The sequence below is a fragment of the Silurus meridionalis genome, chromosome 17 (assembly GCF_014805685.1).
Source record: "Silurus meridionalis isolate SWU-2019-XX chromosome 17, ASM1480568v1, whole genome shotgun sequence".
In the NCBI taxonomy this organism is placed as follows: Eukaryota; Metazoa; Chordata; class Actinopteri; order Siluriformes; family Siluridae; genus Silurus; species Silurus meridionalis.
The window spans coordinates 4,379,173-4,406,011 of NC_060900.1; the positions used below are offsets into that span (position 1 = coordinate 4,379,173).

Here is a 26,839-nt window from a genome sequence, read left to right on the forward strand (position 1 = left end):
GGAATAAATTGATAATCAAGTTCTCCTGTATTTATGTAGCGATGTTATTCAGAATAACACATCTTCACAGGAATAACATAAAAATGACATTCTTTCTCCTGCAGTAAACCTCAAAATTTTCACTAACACTGATTTTCTAGAACTCACATACACTATATAGACAAATGTGGGACACCTGAATTTTCCAGCCATATGTGGTTCTTCCTGACTGTCACTACAAAGTTGGAAACACAATTGTATAGATGTCTTTGGAGACCTGTCCGAGCATGATAATGCCCCTGTGCACAAAGCCAGCTCAATAAAGATATGGTGTACATGGGTTGGACTGGAAGATCTTGAGTGGCCTGCTATAGAGCTCTGACCCCAAACCTACTGAAAACCTTTGGGATGAACTGAAACATTAAATGCACTCCAGGCCTTCTCACCTGACATACATCAGTACTTGATTTTACAAACACCCTTGTGGCTGAATGAGCACCAATCTCCACAAGTAAACTCCAAATTCTAATGGAACATCTTCCCATAATTGTGGAGGTTATTAAAACAACAAATGGGGAATGGCATGTTCAAAAAGTACATAATTTTATGGTCAGGTGTCCAGAAACATTTGTACATATAGTGCAGCTGGCAATTAGTTTATAAAACAGAAAGTAGAACAATAATTATCGGTTAATCCTGCACTATATGCACATTATGTAAACCAGACATAAATAACTGTTTGGAACTGTCGGAAAAGTACTATACTGAAACTATACCATGACACATGAAGTATAAACACACACACACACACACACACACACACACACACACACACACACACACACACACACACACACACACACAAACACACACACTTTCCACACGTATGTATGTACACAAAAAAGACTGAGCCAGACCAAATAAAAATATTTGTCTATGATAAACAGGCACATGCATGATTAATGCACAGAAATATTTAAAGGCTCCACAATGAAATAGAAATAAAATTGCTACCTTTCATACGCTCATGCCCACACACACACACACACACACATACTGTATGTTGTCTTTCTGACTGTGCATGTTCGTTAAATTATATAAACACTGTATAGAAAATGGCAGTACCAAGCTTTACATAAGGGCAAAGCAATACGCCGATTATGATGCCAATATCATGATACATTTTCATGGTATTGTACCGCATGATGTAATTTGATAGAAATCTTTGCTATTATTGTTTAATAATTAAAAACTGACTAGAAGAAGCTGGATCTACTAAACTGTGAAAATTCTCCAGTATATATTGAAACTATTTTAAAAATTGTAATTAATTTATTATTTTTTTTAATGTAACACCACTATACACCTTTAGCATCACCGCAAAGCATAACGTATATCATAGAAATGTCATTGAGAATCGTGCTATAAAACCATAGTCATCTCAGCCAAAACAGAAAGTGCTTCAAGGCTAATATATTTACAATAAATTTACTATCACGTACATTATATTACTGTCAATATAACACAACTACTGTATGTTACAATTCGGGTTGAATTAGCTATACTTCAGCATTCGTAAATCGATTTCATTCTTCTTCAGCAACCACGTTATCAGGGTCATGGTGGGTCCTGGGATGACTAATGTCTAAGTTGGTGTGCAGAAACCAGGGCTGTATTTTATTTAATTGATTTATAGTCTATGAGGGAATGTGGCTTGCGAGTGGTTCGTGCATAAAAATAAGCTTTATAACTCAACACATGATAGTGACAATGACAGTGGGGGAAATGAAGGTTCGCACACTTCTTAAAAAACATCTCATTAAGGCAGTGGGCAGATTTTAAATTGAAATACAAATATACACACACAAAGACACACAAAATTAGTATGGATAAACATGTAAAAATGCAGGTTTGATTAGTGAATTAATCATAAGAACAGGTGTACACAGGACTAGGATTAAGAAGCCTATATAGAGCATAATGCATTCCCATAATGTTCCCTAATATTTCTATAACATTTAGGTTTAAGCATTATAAAGGCAATTACAGTGAAATACATATAAGATATACTTTACATACAGCAGAGTAACCAGAAGGCAATTACTGATATCAGTGTTTTTTTTTTTAAATGGACATTTAATTGACCGTCATTAATAATGCAATAATCTAAAATGCTCTAATGAATCTGCATTTTTTTTTTTTTTATAATTACGGCACACATTTCCCTTTTCACTCGACTGCACACTGTGTTATATTACTGCTTGTTGTACACTAGGTACATTTACATGTAACCAAATAATCCAGTAGTAATTCGGATTGAAAACTCTTCGTCGATCAAACAAAGCTTGATGTGAATGAAAAGGGTGGTGAACTGTAGATCTGAACTAAAGCTACAATCACACTACACTTTTTGTTCTATTGACTCCTATTCAACGCATGTATCCAGTGAAAACTAGAAGAGTTTCGCACTTCGTGCGACCCAGTAATGAACTCTGACCTCAAAATTCGTATCACGTAAAGATGCGTGACTGAAGATTGTGACCTCTTGAGAAAGTACAATGTGAAGAAAGCTCTGATTATAGCCACGTCCCATCATTACATTTCATACATCACAGCTTTAAAAGAATATAAAACATTTCAAAAAGCTGCCTGGTTTTTGTGATGTGTAGCGAATATATAACAGATTGTACATTTCAACATTGTCATATCCAGGTGCTGCACAAATTCACAGCAGGTATCTGAAGAAATTATTGTGCGACTGCAAGATAACGCAGAAAATAGGAGAAAATCCCCATGTAAATGCTGAACATTTCCTCCATGGGATTTAAAACTACTTCATGCACAGTGCAGAGGTGTATTCATATTTCATTGTACGTAGAAACAATACATTCGAAATCTGCATTCAAATCTGAATTCAACTGGATCCACAAACAAGGAGCACATGTAAACATACCTGCTGGCTACACTGGTTTATTATGCCCTCACTTTGAAATCTGGTCTGTCCCAGAACTTAATGAATGAGGCAAGAATCAATCTGTATGGAACAACATTCACATCGCAGTGCACTATGCATACACTCACATTCACAGTTAACTTTCATTTCGAGTCATCACTCCACCTACTGCCATGTTTTGGGAGGTGGAACCTCCGAATCAAGTTCAGGATCAAATGCTGAAGCTGTGAGATGCCAAGAGTGAAGGGGCATGCCACTCCAACTGAACATTTTTTCAATTTCTTTAGATTTCTTTATTAAAATCTACGTCAGATTTGTCTAAAAAATTACAATTTATGGACAAAAATATTGAAGCACCTGACCTTTCTTGCCATATGTGGTTCTTCCCAAATCCTTTGGCACAAAGGTGGAGGCACACAATTTTATAGGATATAAATTCCTATATAAAAACCTGTTTCAGCATGACAATCCCGCTCCATGGAGATATGCCTTGCATGGGTTGGAGCAGAAGATTTTGAGTGGCCTGCTGTAGAGCCTCACCCATCACACATCGAATGTATTGAACAAATTTGTGATGAATTGTCACACTGACTGCACCGCAGGCCTCCTCACCCTACATCAGTATCAGTACTTGACTTTACTAACACTTTTGTGGCTGATTCAGTTCCCTGAAGTGTGGAGTTTATTATAACAGCAAATAGAGAAAATATGTGGAATGGGATGTTCAAAAAACACATACAACTTCCATGCTCAGTTGCCCACAAACTTTTGTCCATATAGTGAAATCATTTGCTTTATATGAGTCATCATTTGCCCGAACAGGAAAAAAGTAATATTTTTGTTAAATAAGCTGAAATTTTTTTGGGGTCATTTTTTGGTCATGAATCCAATGAAAGCAACAAGAAACGATGGGGCCTCATTTATCAAACAGGAAATGAACCGATTGATTTGTTTTTCATGCAAATCCAGTTAAATATTAGTTTACATATGTATAAGATAGAAGTGAGCTTTGAATCATACTGTAGAACTGACGAATTGATGCACTTTTACATAAAAATTTATCTTTCTGTCAAGTTTCAAAGCCTTGCACAAATGTATTCTATTTTCATATTAATGTCTTAAAGGAAAGCATTTCAAAACAAATCAAGAGCCTAAAATAAAACGAGGTACCTTTTATTTATTTTATTGTTTAGGACCAAATAAATAGGGACTAATATTGAAAGTGAGGAGGTGAGTTGGTTGTGATTTCGTGTATGCTGGGAGGTGTTTTTTTTCACCAATTAATCACCATTGTGTCATTTTTCTTGTAGCTCTCCAGGCTTTACCTGAGTTTGGAGCAATGGCTATATCTATATCATCTGTACCGAGAACACCATGGCTGATTTCTGATTCATGTTTATCAGCATACACATACAAGTTCCAAGATAATCAGTGTTATGGAAATGTAAGTAAATCTGTGGAGGATTTTTAAGTTACATACGAAGTTGCTAGTAGATTGATAATTGAGGCCCACTGCATGTTGCCATTATTAGAAAAATGAATCTGTACTAAAACATGTTGATGGTCACTAGCTATCCAGCTATCTCTCCTGTCTCCCAGACTACTTGAGTACTCCTGCTCCATTACCACAACCCACAGTGTCAATATTCAAGCTAATGTGACCACAACGCAAACAAACATCAGATTTTAGTCACCTTACAATATGGGACACTAAAATCAATCAATAAATAAGGCTTTTCACATATTATCTCAGCTCTTGATATCACTGCAGGAACAAGCATGTTTCTTTTATTATTTTTAGGTACTGAATGTTATTACAGTATCAACAATCAGTCTATATTAATTACAATGTTTTTACAAATTCTAATTACAGTTAGCGGCATGCTTCGCTAACTTCGCGCAGTTCAGCTGCACGTTTGACCTTGTCACCTTGAAGACATCTACTGATCTACTGATTTGTGTGTGAGATTAGGGAATCATACACTGTGCAAAGTAAAAGAAGTGAAACAGCCTTAAAAGAAATGAAGGTAGATTTGAAATGTGACTTTTGTTTCAACATGTTTGACTGAAATACTGTATTTTTCATCCATTCTTTACTTAAAGGCCTCTCTGAAATATTTTCAACAGCTGCTTTGTTTATCTGACCTATGCAGAGAACTGCGTTATGATGTTAAAACCCATGTGCAACCAACATAGCATCGGTTATGAGAACTCGTTCAAACTTCAGTCCGCAGATTTTCTTTCCGATATTAACACATCCTCTTCGGTCCGTGTCTTGACTGTGTTGTCCTTCCTTTATAATGTTCCTATCCTGTCTTCAGAAAACACATTTCCATCAGTCGCATTGACTCACCTCATGACTGTGAAGGTGCCTTTCCTCCATCCTTTTTTTGTAAATATGTCTTAAAGATCATACATATAGTGTTTATTTCTGAGGAACATGTAATATACAACCTACATTAGCATATGGTGCTCTATATTGCAACTAGCGGTTGCAAAATGTAACCGTTCAAAGCCTAGATCTACTTTTTTAATACCACAATTTAAGAGTTTTGTCATCTAGTTCAGAAAGTAACACAGGTAAATATACAGTGCCCTCAAATTATAAGGATACATTCTTTGAACATGAGGTTTGGTCAAAAACAATGCTGGTTTGCTACTAATCTTTAAATTACACTCAACGGTAGGATGGTGATGATGATAATGTCTGAGCTTAGCTATGCAATCCAATTTGCAGGATAAGATTCTTAGTGATACACAAACCAGTCATGTTTATTTAAATGATAACTGAGCACAATGTAGACACACGCTTATGCCAACAACTGTAACTAAGTCTAATGAATATGCATGAGGTGCTTATTTACAAACACTCTTTCTCTTGCTGTTGTGGTAAGACGGCAATGCTGTCGGAGCCGTTGCTGAGAACAGATCCTTTCGTCACATCGGTGCTGACTGTGGACAGAGGAAAGCTTTCATAGTTCCGCGGCACCCCCGTGCACCGGCACTGATACAGCAGCGACTTCAGCTCCTTCTGGAAGTTGTTGTTAAGGAAGCCGTAGATGATGGGGTTAACGCACGTGGAAGCCATGGCTGTGAGGTGACACATGGAAAAGACGGCGTTGTGGCACCAGATGACGGCTTCATGGTTCCAGTCGAAAATAGTGTTGAAGACGTTAAGAGGCAACCAGCAGAGTGCGAACAGGGCCACGATGGAGGCGAGCATGGCGTTGATCCGCTTTGAATGTTTAGCATTCCGTTGACGCGCGTCCCGCGTCCTCTCAATAATGTCTCTGCGTTGACTGAGGCGCAGAAAAATTCGCAAGTAGCAGACGCTGATGAGCGCAAGAGGCAGGATGTATTGAAACACCAGCAGTGATGTTGTGTATGCTAGCCGGTTCGCCTCTGAAGGCCAGCTTTCTGTGCAGACCAGATGAGAATCGGAGGGATTCGTTGGAAGAGTGAGGTTGTGGGAGGTCAAGTCATCAACAAAAGTGAAGGAAATGAACGGCAGTGAGATGAAGCAGCCCATAATCCAGGTGACAGTCACAGCCAGGTATGAGTGTCCAAGCACTGGCTTCCAGCCAGTAGGGTGAATGATGAGCTGATGCCTCTCTAAAGTAATCAGCACCAATGTGTAGATGGAGACAGTGATGGACAGACACTGGACAAACGAAGTCAATTTACAAAGAGCCACTCCTAGAATCCACCTGTCCATCAACGTGTAGGTGATGGTGCTGGGTAAGCATATGAGGCACATGAGAATGTCAGATGACGAAAGGTTGGCAATGAAGATGTTGGTCACATTGTGCATCTCCTTTTGGCGCAGGATAACCAGGACAAGGCAGGAGTTTCCCACCAGGCCCACAGCTAGCATGGTGCTGTAGGCCATAATCAGGAAGGTGGTGCCACCCAGTGAGAGCGAGCAGAATTCGTCCAAAGCCTCCCAAGTATGCGTGCTATTGTTAAGATGGTAACCTTCCATCACCAACTGTTCATTCACACCACAAGCACTGATCCAATTTAGATACCTAACGGTATATGCAGGGCTTGTTTTTTCGTGATCTAATTCAATTTTACTTCCCAAGACGTCGCATTTCGAAGGCCTTGAAGGAACACTGGTGCGATCTGGAATAAAAAAAAAAAAAAAAAGGCTGTTAGGGGAAATGAGAAGAAGAATTATCTATGACACGATTTGAGCGTGAGATCTCGCTAACAGAAAAAGTTAGACAAGGACAAGAGGTGTAGAGGTTATTAACCAGAGCAGGAAACTTGAAATACGACAGAATGATCCAAAAGTACCATCTATTTTACTCCCCTGCTAAATTAAGCTTGCACAAGAATGAGGATCTCAGTAACAACGTCTGGCTGTTTTTCATCGTATTGTAATGTCTTTTTTTTCCCCATTGCCTTTATCTCGTTTTCTCTATTTATTTTATCTGCCATAAGTTGCTGCACGTTATTTTCCAACTCAATGTTCCAAAATGTTTTGCTTTGTAATGTCCTCAACATCATAAACTAGGGTGGCAGAATAATGCCTTCTCTGGGTATGACAATATCTTTTTATTGCAGTCTGTCTCCAAGACACTTGACAAGAGAGACAGTAATCATCATTCACTGCTTTGCATCAGATGGCCATCAAATATCACTGTTGAAATCAAGACTTAGGCTAACTTTATTTTGAACATAAATTTAGGACAAAAAAAAGTGTATGTAGAGGGTTAATAGAAGGAGATCAACTCAAAATTGGTTGCTGATAGACTACCGGGATATGAACATACTTTATTTTCCAAAGACATTGCACATAGCTTAAATAGCTTATATATTCCTATCTCTCTTTTTGTACTTCCCTGGCTCCTTCTTTCTAGCAGTGGTGGGTCATTCATTTCACACCTACAGACAGGTATCTCCTACAACGACAATGAATGCCATTACTAAAACAAGAATATCAATGAACACAATTCAACAAGTCTCCTTGCACTGCAGCCACAGCTGCGCTGCCTGCCTACATAATCTCTAGCAAAAGCATGAATATTAACCAATATTAACCAGTATTAACCTGGAGATTTCTACAGTAAAGAAATGCAAAAGTATAAATGGTTCATGAAAAAGCTTAACAACTGTTTAGAACTATTTTGCCTGACCTTTCCTCACAATGTCTAGCTTTTCTTGAAAAAGTCTTTAAAATGGCCTTGTAAGTATATCTGCGACCAAATCAAATCTCCTCTGTCAACCATTGCAGAATGAAAAAAAAACAGCTATTAAATCTACACAAATATATTTTAGCTTGTACAGTTTGTTACAGCCTACTAGTCACACAAGACTTTAAGCTTAGCATTCAACTACAATTAGGTCTTGCTAGATAAAAGTTGCAACTAATATAATTTCATTTTTAACTTTTAAAAGATTCAATAAAACCATCAATAAAAGTTTAGTTTACCATTTATAGTGGTGTTTAATGTTAAAACTTTGGACTAGTGCCAAAGTCTTTAAACATATGAGGCACATTTGTTTTAATTTTGATACTGAAATGCACCAGTGAAATCAATTCTTCATCCCTGTTTTTGTTTTTCATCAAAACCTAAGAAATTCTGTACAAAACACTATTAAACTAATGTCTCTAGCCCTGTAGCTATGTTTTGGTTCAATGAGCTGCCTACATACTCCTTACATACATTTCCACAAATGGTGTAAATTTTGTGTAAAGCTGAAAAAAATCCAGAACAATGAACTCACTGTTCTTCATTTGACAATTTCAGAAGATTCCATTTACAGTGAAGGACATTGTGGTTGAAGGTTTTATTATAACTTCAATTACATCTTCTGATATCTCCTTCATGGTGTTTAGCTGTGAAGAGAATCCGATTAATGCAGCATTGTTCGAAAATGAGACTTGCCTCTTTTTCTGTTTGCACATAACAAGAAACAGTAGTGCCTTGATATCTTTCTTTTCGTCCACAGAGTTTCTTGTTGATACTAACCTTTTTTTAGTCACGGTTTTATGCCAGACACTTGATGAAATAAAAGGGAAAGAACAATAATTAGCGGTTGTCATGCTGCAAATTAGCCATAATAAACCTACAGGTCTGTGTTTGTTCACATTTATATATATATAAAAAAAAAAAAACACCCACTATACGATACAACATCCTACAACTGAGGCTTGAGAGAGCAATCAGATATGTTGCTCAAATAGAGAACTTGTTTTCATGGACATCTAAGTGCCTGATAAGAGCTGCAATGGTTTTAATTATTTGGATTTGAGTTTGTGTCTATGTTGAGAAATAGAAATGACTAATTTCATGTGAAACACAATCCAAAAGGCAAAAAAAAAGGAATGATATTTTGCTTCATCATTCACAAATACAACAAGGAAAGTGGTAGCTGAGTGGTTAAGACCTTGAACTTCTGTTGTTTGGTTTTTGATTGGAAAGTCATGAGGTCAGATACCAGCACTTACAATTGCAAGTTGATCTGGATAAGGACATCTGCTAAATGCAATAAATTTAAAATAACCATTCTCCAGAATCATGGTGCTCTAATTATCAAGGGATGACAAGAGGTCTCACAAACTGTAACTGACAATGCAAAAAATCATGGACAATACAGTAAATTTCAATAAATAAATTAATTAATGAAAAACAAATAAACAAATAAATAAAGAATGTAACCGTTTGCATAGTATTAACAACCTTTACAAATCTGGCGTGATGTAGCTTAGTGTGAGGAACTGGCACAAATTTACCAAACTTACTGACATTAAGGTGTTTTTATTTAAATGTTTTTTGGTGCATAATTTGAATAATTGCTTTTATTTTGAATTAATTTATATTGGCCTAAAGCTGAAAAAAGATTGAATACACGATACGGGTGTTTTCTGTCCTGCATATCGTACACAGCGGAAACTATTAATCTAACCTAGGAAGCTCAGGGCAGGAGACACCTGGAAAGTGTGCCAACCTATCACAGGGCACAATTACACACTCACACACCCATTAACACACTATGGATAATGCAGAACAAGCCTACAATGCATGTCTCCGGACTGAGCGAAGAAACCGGAAAACCCCTGAAAGACAGGGAGAATGTGTAATCTCTGTACATTGCATGTTCTCCAGATACAGATGCAAATAGTGACATTTCCTTATGCACCTATGATGCAGAGGACATTATCTACAAAGGCCTGTTGGTTTGACTGATTGTAGTTTGGTTGCTATGCATGCCTTATATATTATTTTCAAACCCAGAAGCAATAAGAGAACTTAGGTTTGGAACCAGGTCATATAGATTTATTTATTATCAGAATGATTGCACATTATATATCTAAAAAGATCTTGTGAAAAAAAGTATATTAATAAATGTCAAATAATGTGCATACTTCGAGACAGTTTTTCTTGAAAAATGCTGAAGCATTCTCTTGTCCTGAATGCTGCAGAGAAATGGAGAGAGGGATGGGGGTAAAGCTGTCCAATATACCCAGCAAAAACTCAATATCGAACATGCGCTTGGTGATGAAAGCATGAGCCGTCATTAAAGTTCCTGGTTTGTCGAAGTGAAATCACTTGACACTGCTGCATTTATTTTAGAAAAATATCCTTTAATTTGAGCATTAAATGAAATCTGAAAATGTGTATCAGCATCAGTTGTTTTAAGACTTTTTAAGAACAACAATGGAAAAAAAAAGCCATGAATCATGCTGAAAGTACTGTGTAACCGCTAAAGATGGCTTCTATGAGTTTTGGAATTGCACATAGACATATTATAGATCTCAAGTTTTTCTTTTGAAATACTTTGTGAGGGTGCGACAGCTGTGAAATCTGCCTCAGAGGATCGATACGTTTAAACGTGTCACTCCTTATAATTGGTGTGGAGGGCCAGTTCATTCAGCTGGCACTCTGCTCCCTTTAATCTACTCTTTCTCTCCTTCTTTCTAATCTCTCTCTCTCTCCATCCCTCTTCTAAATGTAAAGACCTTGTTCTTTCTTGCCAAAGTTTGCAGGTAATCAAATTCGTTTAAAAAAACCTAAGCTAAAACAAGCTGGATTAAAGAAAACATGCTCTGCTTTGCTATGTTAAAACATTGACATGTGACAAATGGTTTCGAGCAAACGGTTTAGAGCTGGAGGGGAATCTTAATTTATCCCAAATCCTTTCTTTTACTGGATCCCTAGGGTCTTCAAATTCTCATGAAGCGTCCAGACACCTTGCTTTAATGAGACGCTGTGTCCAAAGCTTGTGATTTATTGCTTTGCATTTTAAATCCTCACAGAATTGGTGTCCAAATAACAAACATCGGAATTTGCATTTAAACTGACACCTTTTAACCTTTTTGAGACCAAAATGTGTGTGCATGTATGTGCTTGTGTGTATACGTGTGTACGATTGTTTTGTGATTGTAAGTTACCTCAGGAATGGAAAAATGCTAAAGGCAGTTATAATGTAAAATTTCCCAAGCTGATTGTGGGCAACAATCAATCTAATTCATTGCATTAACACCCTGTTGATAACTCTGCTAAAATGTACACTCGTCATCCACTTCAATGTGAACACCTGTAGTCCTGTGCATGCATGCACTTATCATGTGGCTACAAGACAATGCATGAATCATGGGCTTCATTAGAATGTCACCATCAGAAATAGGTTCAAATGTGATCTCTACGAGTGTGGCATGGACTTCGGTTTCAAAAACTACTCATCTCTGAGGACTGGAAAAAGAGGAAACATAGTCTGGTCTTTTTCAAATCTTTAAAATGGTGATTTGGTGAGTCTGTGCCCCCTGACACCTCAGATTCTTGTTTCTGGCTGAAAAGAAAATAATGCAATCTGATGATGGGCTTCTTGTTGTAGCCCATCTCCCTCATGCTGAGATGTGCATTCTGAGATGTTTTTCTGCTCGCCACGGTTGTAAAGACTGCTTACCGATATCTCCCATCAACAAGACATTTCCCTCGTCAAGAAAATTACTTTTGCCTTTCGTGCCTCCAGCTCTAGACACTGTGTGACAAATCGCGGGAGATCAGCACATTTCAAATACACAAACTGGGCCACCAATAGCCATGCCACAGTCAAAGTCACAGAGATTTTAATCCATAAGTATGTGAACATTATCTGAAGCTCTTGAACTGTATCTGCATGGTTTTATGCATTACAATGATGCTACATTATTTTCTTGCTTGGCTTAACAGTTCTTAAAGTGCAAAATGAGGGCATCGTTAAGAATATACTCAAATAGGTTTGCTCTTTAATTGTAAATATGAATATTTTCAGCTTAACTTATGTGTAGAACAAGAACCCATTATCTGTAATATATATGTTACAGCACAGTGCAATGCTTGGAATTTCGGGTCAGAACACAAGGTCAGCCATGATACAGCACCCCTTGAACAGATAGGGTTAAAGGCCTTGCTCAAGAGCCCCCAACAGTGACGGTTTGGCATTGCTGAGGCCCGAACTCTAACCGTCTGATCATTAACCTGCTGCCTGAGGCCTCTAACATTAATGGTGATGATTATAACCATTCTAATATGAGGAATGAAATATTAGGAAATGATTGAAATGAGCAAAATTTCTCATCCATCTTCATCCATTGCAGAGACTCCAATTCACAGCATCACAGGTGCATATCCAAAGAAAAGCGTAACATCTATCAGACTGCCAGTAACAAGATTAACACGCAGACTGGCTGTGTGTGAATCCATTCTAAATCCATCAAACTCAAGAAAATCATCCGATAATCCTGAAATGCTGCTCGATTTTCTTGTTTTTTACCACAACTTTCTCCTTGACATTAAAAATAATTCATACTGGTGGATAAAGGAGCCAAAGATGTATAGAAAACCTGGGAAAAGAGCCACAACATTCTATTTATTAGTGTAACATGACTAACCTACAGCCAGAATCAATGGGTTTTTCCCTGAGGCCTGTCAGGTAAGCTTACTGAGGTGGCAACAATTATCTGTCATCTGACTTAGTCGATTTGGGGAGTATGAACAGACGATTATTTCTACCAGTAAAACAGAATGTGTACTTTTGTGTATTTTAGATCAAGAAATCCAGATCTGTATGAATTTGAAAATTAGAATTGTAGCCAAACTTACAGGCCCCACCCCTTTAGCAAATTGATGTATTTACATTTTGTAAATTTGATTGGCTGTTATGTTTTTATGATGATTCATAATAATGCTGCCATTAAGCAGTCAATTCTCACTAGACAGAAGGTGGTGATTAACTTTCTATCGCAGTTGCTCTGACATTAGTTCCACCTACAATGAGTGCTTGTATGGCTGAATGCTGTGCATAAACAAATTTTAAAAAATCAACTGCAATTGATTTCTGTAAAATGAGTTCAGCTCTTACTAAAATTTTACTTAAAGCTGTTACATTTTCCTCCATGAGAAATACTCAGGGCAGATAATTTAGCATTTGCAGTGTATCCTTTATAACAGGACATGCTTTGTGTTTCCTTATTAATTTTTCGAAAGGGAGATTCGGATAAGGTAATGACTTTTTATAGCTGCTATAATGTAAGTGTTAACAGGAACTACCTTGTCTCCTTGGATGTTCCATAACATACTATAAATAGGTAGAAAATATTGATGTGTCGTTCTTTAATTAATAAAAAAAAAAGTGCAACTCCTTTGTGTTGGGCTGCATGACATCAACCTATTGCTGATTGTTTTCCTATATATAATATTTACCTCTTATATGTTTAATACGTACTGAAAAGATTTTTATTATTAAAAAAGAGACTTTATATAAAATGACCTGAAAGGTAAAAGAGGCTAGGTTTTAGGTGTGTTTGTGCATATGTGTTTGGGCATGATGTTATATCTTGATGGGGCCCCAATGTGAACAAACTAATCATATATTTTATATATTTTTCCTGAAAAATCTGAAATGTAAAGGTTTCATTTTGGTTACTGAATTTATGTTTAAGGTTACATTAAAGTAAAGAATAGCATTATCAGCTGCTTTGGTGATTTTCTGAATGGAAAGTTTTTACAAGACAAATGTCGGTGTGAGTATCTGTGTTCTTTTTTATCACTTTTAAGTCAGAAATGCAAATCGCAAAACAGTTAAGCTCCACGCGTCCAATAAACGCATCACGTCGCAAAACACCCTGCGGTAAAATCCTCTTTTTTGTCTTTATAGCTGTCATAAAGCACAAAAGCACTTCATATATAAAGTAGCTGTTAAAATTATAGCAACGGGTAAGAGACTTGCTGAATTACTTCGGATTGTTTAATGAGCTTATAAGCCTTCGCTGCTTTTGATTGTGTCTATCAGTGAAAAGAGACAAGAGTCAGCATTGATGCAAACCACAGAGTAGGAGGTAATGAACAACACCACTGAGAGTTGAGAGATTGAGACGCATTACTGATAATGTGTTGTGTTTGATTAGATAAAGACAAAGTCGGCGATCTTGTTGTATGCTGTGAAAGCCTCTGGAATAACGTGGAGATTAGGCAGGTCTCCCATAATTCTTTCTGAATGCAAAAGGTGAGTTTTCTGGGCCAGAATTTCTCGCATGATATGTGACATTCAGATACTTACAATCAAAAAGAACACAGTATAAACTGGGGCTGAAACTATTCCCCAGGTAACTCGAGTAATTCAAATGCAAAAAAATAAATGAGGCAAATTTTTTGCCTCGATGCTTCGTTTAGTCCATTTAGCTACACCCGGAGCACTGTGTTTCCCCACAGACCATTATCACTGACGCACCACCCGCTAAATTCTAGAAGGCTCTAAACAAGTAAACGAAAAATGGAGGAATGGGAGTGAAACAGCGAAAGACAAGGAAAAAATTCAGCCCAATGAAAACGACAGGAAGTTTCCAAAGTTTGGGATCAATTAAGTAATTTGAAAATGATTCACATATTTTTATTTATATATTTGTATTTGCATTTTGATGTAATATGGCGAATAAAAATGCACTAAAAGGGTTTAGTTTTCACAGATGTTGTTTCTGTTGCAATTTTAGCAATAAAAATGGAAATTTTTCTAAAAAAGGAAACAAATTACTTGTTCATTTTAATAGACCTGTTTTATTTTCTTTGGAATATTTCGTACTGCTTTTCAATCAAATAAAAGAAATTCGTATCCAATTACACAATCGATCGATGGAATAATTGGTAGAACTCTAGACTACTAAAATAATCGATAGCTGCAGCTCTAGTACAAACATATAGTTTGTGGGTTTGTTTTTGCGAGAGCTAAGGTTAATATCAATTGTAAAACACAAACAGCACTGTATTCATTCAATTCAACTAGAGTCGAAAGTGTGTCTGATCATTTTTTTCACGCTTTCAGGAACCTTTCAAACCTTTTATTTTAAAGTGAGGTTTCCTGTTTTCTGAATGTAACTTTGGGTTGTTATCAGTTGTAATTTTGCCAAACTCGCCATTCAAATTGACCATAGAAGACAAGAACAATAGCCAAGTCTGACCTGAAGCTACAAAATCTCATGGTGCTGTAAAGAACCGTCTCCAGGAACAAAAAAGCCCCTGTTGGTTTCAATCAAGGCAATAATAAGACCATGGTCATAACATGTTTTCCATAAGATTATTATTATATTATTATTGTAATAAAATATCCTCATTTGTTTGATAACAAGCCATGCTCACACTCTGCATTTAAGATAAATCCCATGCAAGACAATGCTTTTTTTTTTGCATTTCTCTGTATGCTGGAAGAATCAGTAGGATCATGATATCAATAGAAAGTCATCACAGATGCATCACTCCATGTAATTACATTCTGAACTATAAATATAAGACTAAATCCTTGCTTTGCAGATGTAAAACCTTCCTGAGCCATCATTATCTAGGGACTGTATGTCTCAGTGTTTCAAATAAAGAAGAGGGATTTATTGCTTCATTTAGGTGATCACCACCAATTACATTCACTCCAGCTGAATCTATATCTTTGTCCCAAACAACATGCAGAATTTACAGCTTCTAGTTACTGATACGAGCCGCATGCGGACTTTGAATTGACATATTTAACGACAAATGTATAATATCTCATCATTTAGTCGAGATGAGTTTCCATTCTTCCATTGATTTGTTAGATTCGCTGTCGCAGACAATGGGTTATGAGTCTAATTCCTACAACCTAACCTCACAGTTCAACTTTCAGATATTCTAATTTTGGACATTGCTTAGACTGTAATGTATCTAAAGGACTAAAGACCCCCACAAAGACCCCTATATCATGGTTGATCTATTAAAAATCCCACTTTGTAGGTTTCGATTTAAGCAATGGCCCCGTCGTCCAGCCTCGTGAGGACTGGCCATGTCGTCCTTATGAGAAAATAAAAATAAATAGGTTTTAGAAGCCGCTGCATTTGATCATGCAGACAAAAGGATAAAAGACGTTTTGTGATCTGAGGAAAGGGCATATGTCTACACCTGTTAAAATGCGATAAGCAATGACAAATACATCTATCAGTACGTAACGTGCAAAGAGAGCTCAGAGAGATTTTTATTAAGTAAATAACTGTAATGAAGCCATATGTCCACTGTATCAATACCAACAAGGTTAATTGACTCTGTAAATTTTGCTTAGTATTCTTGTCAAGCCTGATGGTTGCTTCCTGAAGCATACATCCCATTTTGGTTTTCAGTGTTATGTGGTGCCACATGGCCCGATTTGCTTGTTGTATGCGTGTGTTGGTGCGGATGTCTCTAGCAAGACCGAGGCGCCGCGTGAAACGATGCTCCTGTGAAACACTCACTTTTTTTTCCAAAAAGACGTGTGAAGGCATCAAGTGTGAATCAAAGCCTGTGCTGCTGCATCTATGACACCCTCAAACTTCTCACTCTTTTTGATATTTTGCGTTTGTGAAAGGAAAAATGGATTCTGTGATAAATTTAATGAAAACCATCTGGATCAAGCAATGAGAAACAATTTATTTATTTATGTGGACATATATGTGTGTGTGTGTGTGTGTGTGTGTGTGTGTGTGTGTGTGTGTGTGTGTGTGTGTGCATTTATGCATTTTTAAGCTAGCAATTGTACAAATTTGCAGGGGAAAATAGGGGTTTTATGCATTCTCCAGGGATGCACTTCCAACTTACCAAGGTAAGTGATGCAAAATAAAACATTAATAACCAACTATATTGTATGCAAAAGAAACAAAAAGACATTTTGCATTATTATGTATAGTGTTTGGGCTATAAAACTGGGTTTTTATGAAAGAAAAATTGGGGTAAATTAAGTGCATAACATTTTTATTTATTTGCAGGGTTTACCGTTTTTTTTGCTTCTTTTTTTTGTTGTTGTTGTTGTTGTTTTTTTGTTATGTAAAACTTCATATTTGTAGCCATCAAAAATGAAATGCAACATTTGCACGCGCCCAAATCCCATTCCTGCCATCTGTCCGAAGGCTGCACGAATTCCATAACACATGCACATTACAAAACCACCAACATCAGCATTGTGTGTGTGCATGCGTGTGTGTGTGTGTCGTGATGAACATCTAACCTGCAGATCCTCAAAATAAATAAAAATATGTTCTTATCTATCGGAAATGTATGCGCTCCCATGCAACGTTTCATCCATATAAAAACTGTCATCATTCTAGATTGTATGTAGACCAAATACTGTATATTTATGTAAAAATGGTTTATTCCAGTCTTCTTACCATTCAGGTCTCGGACAGGTGCTCAGTCCTCTGTCCTCGGTGTCCTGAGTTAGGTGGTGCGTGTCTCCGTAGCGCGAGCTCGCCACGGAAAGCGCTTTATCAAGAGATTCGAGAGCGAATCGTTTCGGTTTGAAGGACTCCTTTCAGCAGAGTCATATGTGGGAGTCGATTCTCAAGCCCTTACAAATCCCTCCTGTTTTGTTCCATTTATATGCATGGCTTTATGCCCTTACCCAGAGCAACTTTTAATCGTTGAGGATCAAGGGGCCCAACTTGGTGGTCCTGGGATTTGAACTTGTGACCTTCCAATCCAAAGTCTGATCTTTATACTAAGCTCCCTGTGTTTCAAATGTAATTTAAGTTGCATTGAATTATCCAGTAGTTGTCACAATGACACTAATTTTATCTCATAGAGCAACATATAGCTTGTTCAGATGTTGGCCTTCTCATCAGAAGCTTGTGGGTTCAAATCCCAGCACCACTAATCTGCTTCTGATGGGCCCTTTTGCAAAGTTCTTAAACTTTATCAGCTCAGTCTTATAAATAAAAATATAAGTTGCTAGAAATGTTTCTGTCCGATGCTGTAAAATATAAACCTCTACTGAGGAATTCAGTGCTAATAGCCGTGAAGAAAATGAGGACATACCATGATACCATGTTTATTATTTCGACATGGTGTTCTAACCTTTCAGTAGGTATCTCACAAACAGTCCACATCTAACACATATTAAGATTGTTAGAACTGGTGTATTACTAGGAATCAATGAGATGAGCTGTTAATGGACATTATAGCAAACTATAGTTGCATGTTGGCTTTCTGATTGTGGTTGTGGGTTCAAATCCCAGCACCACCAAGCTGCCACTGATGCCCCCTCAAGCTAAGGCCTTAATAAGATGGATGTTAGTGGAAAAGTGTGTCTGACAAATGCTGTAAATATAAACTTGATATAGAAAGACTTTCTACTTTCTTATACACTTTTGGCCCCTTCTTTAGGTCCAAAAACTCACTGAGACAATATAAGGAAGAAACCAAGAGAGGAACTGGGGGGAACCATTCTTATCAGGATGATAATAAATAATAATATAATTATAGATAATTCTATAATTCTATTCCCATCCTTAACTGGGTGGTAGCTTTTCCAAATTATAATTCCTTTCTATAAATGTGTACTCTGTGGTCAAAAAGTCAAAGCAGGACATTTGTTATAGTCTAAACATAAAGTCTGTTTTGTTGAAATCAGTTGTTCACTGGCAGAGATTTCAATGCAAATGTGTTTGTGGCAGTTGCAGTCCTGAAGCTATCTCACCAAGTCCGAATCAGAGAGTAGTTTCCAAGTGATGAGAACTCCAAATGTCCAACCAGAACGGCGACATAATAAGGCATCAGAATGGATCAGACCAGTCTGGAGAGCCGAAAAATTTGTCATGTGGAAATCAAGTCATATTAGTTGTCCTTGTTGTCCAGGTGTTTTACTGGTACATTGCAATAGATAAGTAAAGGAGAAAATAGTTCGATTTGTGGCATTCTGTAAATAATTTAAATCTTAGGTTGGTAGATGAATTTCCACCATAAAGTTGATTATTTAGAAATAACAGCAAAGGTTTTTCTGCTTCCTACGGTATAACTACAGCAACTTGTCAGTAATTACAGTTAAAGAAAAACTTTGGGTTTTTTTTTCTCATCTATTTCTAGTTGCACTAATTAAGTGAACACATTACTTTCTGCTATACTTACAATTAATTAATTTTTCCTAACACTCAATAAGGTCATTTTAACTTATTTAACCATATCAATGATAATATTATATGATCTTTTTTTTTCTTAAAATCTATTATTAATATTTAAATATGTATTGAAGGGCTGAGACATTCTATTAGAATGGCCACATTAATGGAAACACACATTTAATGAGAATTATAGTTGGCACTATCAGAGTTCATGAAAAAAAAAAAAAACCTGATTGATCAGAATTGCAAATTCAAGAGCACGGTGGAGTAAAATCTGTATAACAAATATAAATAAAGCATATAAAAAAAAAAAATATGGTGATGCCTGTCACTATGTGCTTTCCCAATGTGATGTAAGAAGTGTGTTCTTCTTTCACAAAGGGCTCCTGGGAAGTTGGCTCTATTGTTCCCAATGCATTTATGCCTAAATACTTTTTAGAGGTAGCCATGCAAGAGACTCCGCAGCTAATGTGCTGCGTTAAAAAAGGACTCGCAGAGATCCGTCTGATCAGCCTGCAAGTCACAAAATCAAAAAAAGTAGGTTGTCTTGTGAAAGGTCTTAGCTAACAAGCAGGCCTTAGGAGAGGCAGAGTCCTTCATCCCTGTCTTAAAATCAATCATGGTTGAGATTGGACCCAATTCTCCATGTAACTTTGCAAATACCATTAACTATGGAACTCATGCATGGATATTTAAGACAGGAAATCTTTTTGGTCAAGGTCAAACTTCTATCCTTTTGGAATTAAAAAAAGACTAGAAACAGGGTTTATCTGTTTCTTTAAGCACTTGCTTTTCTTACTGTGTTACAATTTCTGAATATCTGCAATGCCTTAAAGCTATGCAGCTCTTTTAAACAATGGTCTACTGTTTAGAAAAAGTTTATAAGTAGAATTGTCTTGTACAAAGTTTAGAGGACAAATACAGTATTGAATTATTGAATACATCTATTATTATTTATAGAAAATGTAATAAAAAAATAAAATTGTAATTAAATTACATAAAAACTTACAGCAATTTGTCCAATTTACCTAGAAGCAAAATGGGCTATAAAATTTTAATTGAATCACAATATCATGCAGAAAACTGATATCTATCATTTTTTTGCAGTATATTTTGAAGCTGAAAAAAAAATAATAATCACCAACATTGATGTGGGTTATTTAAGTTGCCATAGCACCTGTGAGCGATCAACCTTTAAACCAGATGCTTTATATCGCGAAATGTATTAACAAATCGGTCATGTTGATTTGAGGTTTTAATCTTCAAAAACACTTATACTGTAAGTATAATATTTAGTCATTCCACAGATAACCAATGAATATCCTGGTTTCTGTGACAGTGAAGCCAGCATTCCGAAACCATCTGTGTTAAAAAATGTAATATAAGCTGTGATTATAAGATTGGAAAAAACATATAACCTGAACATTTTCATTTAACACAATCGCTTCTCTAAGGACTTTATGGAATTTATTCATGGAATTTCTTCCTGGATGTAATTCACACATACTCTAGTTTCAAATCCCAGCTTTTATACTTCAATTACAATTGGAATGAAGCACTTTTTTTCGAGACTAAGGAGATAAATCGTTTTAATGAGTAATGTAACTTTGTATAACTTTTAGCACTGAAGGGTGTCATGAAGTCTGAGATTATGTTTAACCCGAATAATTAAAAAAACAAAACTCTTTGCACCTTTTCAGGTGCAGAGCTGGCAGTTATAATCCTCCTGCCATGTTAGTGATTTATATTCAATCCAAAACTCTTCTTCAGTTTGTTCCTCTGGGAAAAACCCATTGTAGGAACCAACAACGATGTCATCCCGCAAGACAGCATTCTAAGGCAGGTACAAAAAAAACTATTAAAAGAACACTTAATTTGATGGCTAAGTCTTACAAAACAAAGACCTGCTGTGTTTTCCTGAAGAATTACCTTAATGTATTGAGCTGACCAGTGTATTTAAGTGAAAAGTCTATTTTTCAATTGAAACAAGCCCCTCTGTAATTGACATTTCCTGTCCATGTGCTTTGCCCTCTATTGATTCACTTGTTTGAGCAAAATTGCCAACTGATGCTGGACTGTTCCTTTTCTCCATTAGGACATGTAATTGTCACATCCTTTATCAATTTATGTAATAAATGAAAAAGTCGAAGAAATCTGACATAACAGGGTTAAGGACAGTGTTGGTGATCCTGGAACTGGTGCTTTAGTGGCTTTAGTGACTGTTAGTCTGAGGTTTAGAGTATCCAATAAATCAAAAATTTTAAAACTCCATCTTTGTGAATGAGAAACAGGGGAAATGATTTAAAATACACAAAAATAAAACTTAATTTGATATTTTACTGTCATGGAGCGAAAAACAACAGCACAAACAAACTTATAAACTGTATAATTGTAAAGACACCGAATGTCATGAGTTAAAGTCAGCAGCTGCTTTCTTTCTAGCATGTTACTTCATGCAGTGCTCCATTCAAGCCAACTCAAGAGATTCATATTATTTTAGGGCTAATTTATTAAGATGTGCTCTATAGGCATATCCAAGTATCAGCAGGGACTGTTGAGAAAGTGCATGTGAAATACAGTATGTTTTAAAGATTATTATTTGAATGCCTTTAGTAAATAATTCAAGCCACCAGTGTTTAATCAATGTAAAAATTATACCAAATAACCCAAAACAACCCTTCCTGTCAATATTGCGACCAGCCATTAGGAGTTTTAAAACTAGACTCAGTAAAATGAACCCCATTTTCTCATTTATTGAGCTTCTTTTCCAGCCCTCTTAACAACAACCCTTTCAACCCATACAATAACATCAATAGCTCTAATAGCTAGCGGTTCTGAAACCCCCTTTAAAAACCATTCCTTCAAAGAATACGAGCGTCTGAAAGCAATGGAAGCGAGGGAGATTTCTGAACTAATAAACAGCATGACTGACAGGCAGGCAGCAACACTGCTGTGTTCTTCGAAAAATGCCACTCATAATATACCAAATTTGCTAAAACATACAGCAGCAGAAAAATTTGTTTACCTCCGTTAGGCGGCTCGGAAAGATGCTGTCATTGGCCGGAGGATATTTTTTCAGCAGTTTATTATTAAAGGATATAAATAGCTGCTTTTATTGTGTTTTATAGTGGTTTATTTGAAATTGACCTTGTGACTGACTGCCCTGTTCCCACTGCTGTGAAATGGCTTCGTTCCAAATGATGATGGGAACTTGGGAAACAGGTCCCTCAGGACTCACTATGATCCTCAGATCAACTGTTGTCATGCTATCTGGGATTTTTTTTTTCTTCATTTCAATAGGAAGACAAAGATATTGGGGGTCAACCAAATGTCACCTTTGGTCAATGATTAAGAACAATTGTGCTGTCGGGACAGATGCAACTATATAATTAATTTTCTACTTTCAAAATCACCTTGATGATCTTTGTTCATTTGACAAAAAATTATGTTTTGGGGGGGGATGAATTCTTATTTTATCACTCTGTACTTAATTGCATTTAATGTAAAAGCTCAAATGTAGCTATGTTTTGTTTTTTGTTTTTTTCCACGTCACACAGCTAGGTACGAAATAGAACAGGGAACAAACAAAAAGAAATTTAACTAGGATACATTTCAACGGGAATAGATTTCACTATGAAGATGGATCAGGGGGAAACATGTAATATTGACCTCAGTCTACACAACAGGAGATCTGTTTCTGCCCTTGCTCTAAATGTGGCAGGAGACATCCATAAAAGGACCCATCTAAAATTGCTTCTGACAATTCTCAGCCAAACAAGAGATTATGACCTGAGTGACACGACTCACCCTCTGTATATTTCAATTTCACTGACTCAAAATGTTCTAAGGTGGGCCATTTCTTGGTCCGTCAGCTAGTCGTTTTTCTACAAATTCTGCTAAGAGGTTTTTATGAATGGCTTATATGTAAGAAATAAAACGCTCTGGGTGTGGTGTTATAAGAAAATAATCAAGAACAAGGTGGTGTGATATGGCCTAATGATAAAGCGGAGTTAACCCTAAAGTTCATTATCGTTCTATAGCAGCTTATCCTAAAGTGCTTTTCTTTTACACCACACCTATTCGGCGATAATGTAATGTCTAGGAAAGAAATTATTTCCTGCTATCACTTTTGTTATATAGCACCTATAAAGTGATTCTCTCACCAGCATATATATATATATATATATATATATATATATATATATATATATATATATATATATATATATATATGCAGTAACAAATATGCTTTAGAAACACTTCTTACTAGAGTTTTTTAAACGTCAAAAAGGGGTCATGTGATCGACTCACAGATTGTACTAGGACATGCAAACTTCTTGAGCGGTAAAGCAAAACCATAGAGTTCATGTCTTTTTATTTTTTGCTGCACCAGAGGAAATCACAAACAATTGCTAAAAAAAAGTTGTATTTATTATTAAGGCTTATATTTATTACTGTGTTTGACTGGTCACTTGATTTCAATCCAAACTTCAATAATTCAAAAACAATTCAGCCCCATAAAAAAATGTCAACTTGGACCTAATGTGCTCTTTTAGTGCAAAATTCAGAAGTAAACAACTTTATGGCTCCAATAAATACCCAGAATGTTAGTGTACACATTTAGATAATGTGTAAGTCTAATGTTTAAATAGTTCGTGAAATAAATCTGTACTGGAGGCAGGGGAGGCTGTTGAGGAACATTTTAATGCTGAGTCAATCAAACAAATCCATGGCATACACTCCAACGTTGATGGATTTGTCATTTCACTAGTCATGCAACAGTGGTAATACATCATACTGATGATCTGAGATGTATACACCGATTAGGCATAACTTTATGGCCACCGATGAGGTATAACATTATGACCACCTGCCTAATTTTGTGTTGGTCCCCCTTTTTACATTTACATTTACATTTGCGGCATTTGGCAGACGCCCTTATCCAGAGCTACTTACAACTAAACAGGGGAGGGTTTTAGGGCTTTGCTCAAGGGCCCAGCAGTGGCAGCTTGGTGGTGGTGGGATTTGAACCTGTGATCTCCCTTTTGCTGCTAACACAGTCCTGACCCATCGAGCATTAACAGCATTAACTTCTTCAGTAAATTGAGCTACAGGAGCTCGTCTGTTGGATGTCCATGACCCTGTAACTGGTTCACCACTGTTCCTTCCTTGGACCACTTTTGAAAGATACTGACCCCTGCAGACCGGGAACACCCCATAAATCCTGCAGTTTTGGACGTGCTCTGACCTAGTTGTCTAGCCATCACAATTTGACCCATGTCAAATCCTTACGCTAACACATCAACTTTGAGGACAAAATGTTCTCTTGCTGCCAAATACATCCCACAGATGTAACAGGTGCCATGATGAACAGATAATTAGTGTTATTGACTTCACCAGTCATTAAGTCATAATGTTATGCCTGATTGGTGTATATAAAGTGTAGGTGTAGAAGGGCAGTATTGGGACATGTGATAAATCCTGTGATCAGCCTCATTCTAAAGGATTTTAGGAACTTGAGATAGACTAACGTGACAAGGCCCCAAATAAATCATTGGCTGTTAGGAAAAACGGGGGAAAAATATAATTACACCTTGCATCTAATTGCAAATGAATCACACCAAATCAGCCTTTCCTGACTGCATACAGACCATTCAGAACTCCTATATTTTTTAGGAATTTTGGCCAGTGCCTAAAAGATATTACTGAATCACAGGAAATTATAGAGTAGATTCTCTGTGTGACTCACTCTTGCACTGATCTCGCTTTAGTTCAATCAGTCTAGTAATGGCGAGCATGACTTGTTGCCTGGAGAATAAAAAGGTTACATTGGGCCAGGAACCAAAGAAAAAGAAGTAAGCGTGCGGCAGAGTGATGGTTTGGAAAGGAACGGGTCTGGGTCCAACACCAAACTGTTATTCACCAGCAGAAATCAATACAACACTAATGAAGAGTTTGAGCTGACAGTTGGCACTGTGGCACCTTCTTCCCACACACCACACACACACACACACACACACACACACACACACACACCCAAGCACAAGCACAAAGCGCACTAAGCATCAATGCACTATTTATAACACAGAAGGAAGGAAGCCCACTGAAAGCACATCATTTCAGTCAAATCAGAATGGAACAAAACAGTGATTTTCCAACCAAAGGTTGTTCTGCTACTCAGGGAGGAGTTACAGCTCATAAAATGATCAACCTGCCATTTGTGTCTGGTTCGCCATTCTAATGTTAGCACAGGGACCTTGCAGAGCTCAGCATTCAGGTCGCCAAACGACTTGCTAGTAATAAACATGTCTTGACAAGAGCAAGCTGGCTGCCCTCAAAGTCTTCCGGTCGCAAAGCTGGAGACGTCACACATGCTGAAATTTGACATTTTTTTGTTTTGTTTTTGCTGCCTCACTGTGATTATTTGTACTGCTCCAAAAGTATTATTCTGTGTAGCAGTGTAATTATAAATGGCAAGTCAAACTGGACTGAACAGATTTTAAAATATTATACATGTTGCTAAAATATTCTTTATACCGTTAAATCCAATATACATTTGTCTATTTTCACATAAGCGTAGTTAAGGTTTATGTACATCAATCAGGCAAAACTTTATGACATTATAACATTATGAATAGTCCAACAAATAACACTGAATATCTCTTCATCATGGCACCTGTTAATAGGTGGAATATATTAGGCAGCAAGTGAACATTTTGTCCGTAAAGTTTGTATATGTTAGGGTAAGGATTTAAGTGAGTTTGACATGGGTCAAATTGTGATGGGTCAGAGAACGTCTAAAACTGCAGGTCTTATAGGGTGTTCCTGGTCTGCAGTGGTCAGTATCTATCAAAAGTGGTCAAAGGAAGGAATAGTGGTGAACCAGTTATAGGGTCATGGACATGGATCATCCAACAGACGAGCTCCTCTAACTCAAATTGCTGAAAAAGTTATTGCTGTTATTGCTCGAATTTTTAGGAATGTTTTGGCAGCAAAAGGGGGACCAACGAAATATTAGGCAGGTGGTCATAATGTTATGCCTGATCGTGTAGAAGTCTCACCCATTTTTTCAGCACAGCACATCTTGTTGTTTAAAAGCCTGTCTCCACAACTGTCCTCTCAATGCTCTGTTTCCTAATGTGTGTACCAGTTCTCAGTAAAGTCATTGATTATTTTGTCTGTTAAAACCTTCTGTCATTTGTCTATTTGAGAAATCTCATTCTGGTCATGTGTGTTAATGAGCCTTATTTTTGTACCTTTCAGTTTCATTATGGATTTTTGTTATATGGCCTGTAGTTTGACCTCTTTTTCTAATTTAGATTGCTTTCTTAAAAACCTTGATATAAAATCCACTAGAGTACTGCCTCAATTTGTTACAAGAATTTGGGAAACACGGACTAGTTGACCACTACAGTCAAAGGAAATGCACCAAGGCAATGCAGATAAATCGAAAATAAGGAAGGCAAAATTATTTGTTTTCTTGTTTTATTTCCCAATTTGTTCATATATTTCCATTTATTTGCAAGATCTCAATG

At 36.8% G+C, this 26,839-nt stretch overlaps 1 protein-coding gene and 1 long non-coding RNA gene across 2 annotated transcripts; both read right to left on the reverse strand.

Annotated features, from left to right (window-relative positions):
- Positions 1 to 769: 769 nt before the first annotated feature.
- Positions 770 to 25,340, reverse strand: LOC124400398. Its single transcript, XR_006928377.1, has 2 exons — positions 25,302 to 25,340; positions 770 to 1,035 (listed from the first exon to the last, which is right to left on the reverse strand). It is a non-coding gene; the product is annotated as an uncharacterized LOC124400398 (long non-coding RNA).
- npy8br (neuropeptide Y receptor Y8b) lies at positions 3,344 to 17,692 on the reverse strand. Its single transcript, XM_046872205.1, has 2 exons — positions 17,577 to 17,692; positions 3,344 to 7,057 (listed from the first exon to the last, which is right to left on the reverse strand). Exon 2 carries the CDS (start codon positions 6,912 to 6,914, stop codon positions 5,793 to 5,795), a length of 1,122 nt encoding a protein of 373 aa, XP_046728161.1. The 5' UTR covers positions 6,915 to 7,057; positions 17,577 to 17,692; the 3' UTR covers positions 3,344 to 5,792.
- Positions 25,341 to 26,839: the final 1,499 nt, after the last annotated feature.